General features: G+C 38.2%; 1 protein-coding gene across 1 annotated transcript; it reads left to right on the top strand.

The window, feature by feature from the left end:
• Positions 1-99: 99 nt before the first annotated feature.
• LOC130507554 (K(+) efflux antiporter 1, chloroplastic) lies at positions 100-3,859 on the top strand (the record flags this gene model as incomplete). Its single annotated transcript, XM_057002256.1, has 17 exons — positions 100-281; positions 373-432; positions 522-641; positions 721-789; positions 862-927; positions 1,124-1,213; positions 1,315-1,419; positions 1,516-1,644; positions 1,816-2,025; positions 2,114-2,263; positions 2,419-2,472; positions 2,598-2,656; positions 2,758-2,824; positions 2,904-3,080; positions 3,186-3,242; positions 3,322-3,396; positions 3,507-3,859. Coding segments are annotated over 17 exons (1,799 nt in total), but the record flags the coding sequence as incomplete, so codon positions are not given.
• Positions 3,860-4,725: the final 866 nt, after the last annotated feature.

Raw genomic sequence — 4,725 nt, 5'->3', positions numbered from 1 at the left:
GGATTGTCTTTTGGTATTTCTCCATTACATCCTTTTCCATCAAATTTCCATGCTCTCGTCAGTCAAAAACAGATTTAGTCTCGTAATCATGTTGCCTAGCGATTAATGTGCTGTCTTTATGGCTTCATCTGCTTCAATGTGCAGGCAGTCCTGTTCTTGGGTATTTGGCAGCTGGAATTCTGATTGGTCCTTATGGCCTTTCGATAATCCGTAATGTGCATGCAACCAAGGCCATTGCAGAGTTTGGAGTTGTTTTCTTGCTTTTCAACATTGGCCTTGAGGTACTATTTGATATATGCGAGTGCTACGGTTTTGCTTTCGAACTCTGTTCGGTAGAAAAGCCCAAAATTTTGTTTTCTTTTGGTTTGACAGCTCTCTGTTGAAAGACTGAGTTCCATGAAGAAGTATGTTTTCGGATTAGGCTCCGCTCAGGTGATTTTGATTATTTGAAGATCCCCTTATCTCATTCCACATAATTTTATCCAATTTCTCTAATCTACATTTCTGTTATTGTATTCTAGGTTCTAGTGACAGCAGCAGTAATTGGATTGATTGCCCATTATGTTGCTGGTCAGGCTGGTCCAGCGGCAATAGTTATCGGAAACGGCCTGGCACTGTCCTCCACTGCTGTTGTCCTTCAGGTGATATTTTTGGTTGTATTCAGAATTCCAGATAGAGATATTAATGGAAAGAAACAAAAACAATGTGCTTGGTTTTTAGGTTCTACAAGAACGGGGTGAGAGTACATCTAGACATGGACGGGCTACATTTTCCGTCTTGCTTTTTCAGGTCTGTTCAGAACAGAGTTCGTAAATACTTCTATGCTGGGAGTTTCTCATCATTTTGTCTTTTTTTCCACAGGATCTAGCTGTAGTTGTTTTACTGATTCTCATCCCACTTATCTCACCTAATTCATCGAAAGGAGGGGTAAGTTCATCTCTTGGGTTCCCGTATTTTTTTTATTCAGTACTGTTTGCTTATGTGTTCAACGCCATGCGTTGGCACTGGCAGTCATCCAAGTAAGAATTTTGATAATTAATTGCTGCTCCTCTTAAAAAAGAAATGTACGGCTATCTATTAAGTATCAGTGGTAAAATGCTAAGTTTCCAACTGTTCTTCTCAGATTGGGTTTCAAGCAATTGCTGAAGCTCTTGGACTTGCTGCAGTCAAAGCAGCAGTTGCTATTACTGCTATAATTGCTGGTGGTCGTCTTGTAAGTCTCTGATATCAAAATAACATAACAGTTTTTCATCAACTTTCCATGAAAGTTTGCTGTGTTATGATCTAAGGCATTAACACTCTTGTGATACACAGCTTCTTCGGCCAATCTACAAGCAAATTGCAGAAAATCGAAATGCCGAAATATTCTCTGCCAACACACTTCTTGTTATCCTCGGGACTAGTTTACTGACAGCTAGGGTAATGACCTTCATCTTTTTGGCACTTGGCATTTACATTTTACTCCGCCATGCCATTCTTTCTAATCTGCTAAATTTCTTCGTTTCTATAAATCAGGCTGGACTCTCCATGGCATTAGGAGCGTTTTTGGCTGGTCTACTCCTTGCGGAGACAGAATTTTCCTTGCAAGTGGAATCAGATATTGCTCCTTATCGTGGTCTCCTGCTGGGGCTCTTCTTCATGACGGTAATTTATGAGTTTATCCATATATTTCTCATTTATGAGAAAGAATCAGGAAATTGTTGATGGTGAAAGGAACTATTTTCTTCTGTTTTTGTGAGATTGTGATGTTTCTTTCAACTGTAAACATATGCAATCACAGGCGTCGGACTAACAAAAGAGTTCTACTCATTTCAGGTTGGCATGTCTATTGATCCGAAACTTCTTCTTTCGAATTTCCCTGTCGTAGTGGGGAGTTTGGGGGTCCTGATAGTGGGCAAGACTATATTAGTGGTGATCATGGGCAAATTGTTCGGAATTTCAATCATATCTGCAATTAGAGCCGGTCTTCTTCTTGCCCCAGGCGGAGAGTTTGCATTTGTTGCTTTTGGAGAAGCTGTCAATCAGGTTTTGTTATCAACATCATGTCTTTTCGTTGTATAATAATAAGCAATGCTTCTCGAAAACATGAAAGCCTGACGTGTGGTTCTTACAGGGTATAATGTCTCCTCAGTTGTCTTCGTTACTGTTTCTTGTTGTGGGAATCTCTATGGCTATCACACCTTGGTTAGCGGCTGGTGGCCAGTTAATTGCATCCCGGTTTGAGTTGCATGATGTTCGAAGTTTATTGCCGGTTGAAAGTGAGGTAGGAATCTTGATGATATATGTATAGAATTTTTAACTCTTGTCAGTTTCTAATGGAACCACTTGAATTAGTTTTTGAAACTCACACATTCTTTGGTTCAGGTAATCATTACAGGGCTGTCTCGTGTCTAATCTCTCTTTGGTTTTATTTTGTAGACCGATGATTTGCAGGATCACATAATTATTTGCGGATTTGGACGAGTTGGCCAGGTTTAGAATGACCTGAACTTGTACAGTTTATGCTCTTTAGAAGAGAACATCTGTGTAGATGGTCTGCGTCACAGGGTATCTAGGAGTTTCTAACTTGTTCGCCATTGAATATTTGTTACTTGTAGATTATTGCTCAGCTTCTCTCAGAAAGACTAATCCCATTCGTCGCCCTTGATGTCAGCAGGTAACATAACTTTGCTTATTTATAACATGTATTTTCGAAGTAACAAATAGAAAATAGTCGCATTCTATGTTTACCTGAAACTTCATATGTTTTATTTACAGTGATAGAGTGACGGTGGGACGCTCCATGGATCTTCCTGTTTATTTTGGAGACGCTGGTAGTAGAGAGGTACGAAAAGAAGAAGAAATTGCGTACAAACTAAACCAGCATTTGAACATTACTTTACTTGTGCAAACAAACAATACAGGTTCTCCACAAAATTGGAGCAGAGAGAGCATGTGCTGCTGTGGTTGCTTTAGACGCACCAGGAGCAAATTACAGATGTGTGTGGGCTTTGAGCAAGTACTACCCCAATGTGAAGACCTTTGTTCGTGCGCACGACGTTGTTCACGGTCTTAATCTTGAAAAAGCTGGTGCTACTGCTGTAATGTTCACAAACACCCTTTCACTTCCCACTAGATAAGACATATGCTTTCTTGGTCGTACACTAAAATATCTTGATCACATAAAAAAAAAAAAAACTATGTAGGTTGTACCGGAAACTCTGGAGCCAAGTCTACAGCTGGCAGCCGCTGTTCTTGCTCAGGTAAAAAAAGAACATAGTTAATTCTATACACAGAGAATGTATGATCTCATTTTTCGGGGTGGGTTAAAAACCTTGTCAGGCCAAATTACCGACATCAGAAATAGCAAACACGATCAACGAGTTCAGAACCCGACACCTGTCTGAACTAACGGAGGTGCGTTTCCAATCTTCGATCAAATTTATACTTTTTTTTTTAGTATAATAATAATAATATTTAGTCAGAGTTTGGTTTGAGTGTAAATTGTATTATAACGGTAATGGCAGCTATGTGAAACAAGTGGAAGCTCATTGGGGTATGGATTCTCGAGGACGACGAGTAAGACTAAAGCACAAGCGTCTGATGCATCGGACGATAACCAGATAATGGAAGGAGGAGGCACACTTGCTATCTGATGACCTTTCGTTAAGAACAAGTACAGTTTTCACTTTTTCAACAATCTTGGGGTGGTTATTGTTACCTTTATAATGTATTTCATGCGATCGAAGATCCATCATATATGATCAATGTTCAGTACATATATCTCTGATTTGAGTTAAGTTTCTGATCTGAGAAGAAAAGCACATTTGAACAATTCCAGAAGGAGATATGATAAAGCCAAGGAATGTGTTTATTTGTAGTTGAATCAAAAGCAAAGGCTTACAACTTTGATACCAAAATCAACAAGCAGGCCAAGTGGTTAGCAAATGCACCTGGTTCTTAGCATCTCCTCCAGAACCCAAAGATCAAAATTTATCTTTAAGCAATTTTAAAAGTACAGTAGTAATTTGATATGATATTTTGGATCTAATGAATATGGGAAGAATTATAAATTGGATAATCAAGTGGAATATCCGTAACCGTGAGTATAAAAGGCATGATGAGTGAGACACGCATAGATAATTAGTCATACTAAATGCAAGGTTAGTGACTGAAACTGTTATTTAATGGCTAAAGCAGTGAGTGAGTGAGTGATACATAGATTGGCTGCCAACAAAAAGAAAAAAAGTCATGAATATAATAATACTAGGGTCGGCCCGCCCTACGGGCGGGATACAAACTTGCAAATAATATAAGTAGTTAGAGTAAATACTTTATATATACTTAATATAAATTGTTATTATTTTAAAATATACATATTAGCTAAATCCCTGAAAAATCTGTGAGACTCTTCTCTTTTTCATCTTTATTAGTAGAAAATCTTTTTTTTTTTTTTTTTTGTTAGTAGATAAGAAACAAACTTTTAACTAAATTTACATATTTTTTTGTTTAATATGTATTGAAATTGAAATGAAGTATTGTATTGCATCATGAATCTATAGACTCAAACGTGGCGCTACGTCCTTAGTTATAGTCTCTCGGGTCATAACCCATCGAGGTGAGCTGTGACACTACCGCATCCCAATCTAACTTCCAGTGATCCATTAAACCAATAATAACAGTATATGCGATTGTGTCTCGATCATGTATTTTACTGTCTGTGAGGGGTTTTTGTGGCCTAAGCTG

This window comes from Raphanus sativus, unplaced genomic scaffold, assembly GCF_000801105.2.
Source record: "Raphanus sativus cultivar WK10039 unplaced genomic scaffold, ASM80110v3 Scaffold4776, whole genome shotgun sequence".
Taxonomy (NCBI): domain Eukaryota; kingdom Viridiplantae; phylum Streptophyta; class Magnoliopsida; order Brassicales; family Brassicaceae; genus Raphanus; species Raphanus sativus.
This window is presented reverse-complemented; position numbering and strand designations above follow the sequence as displayed.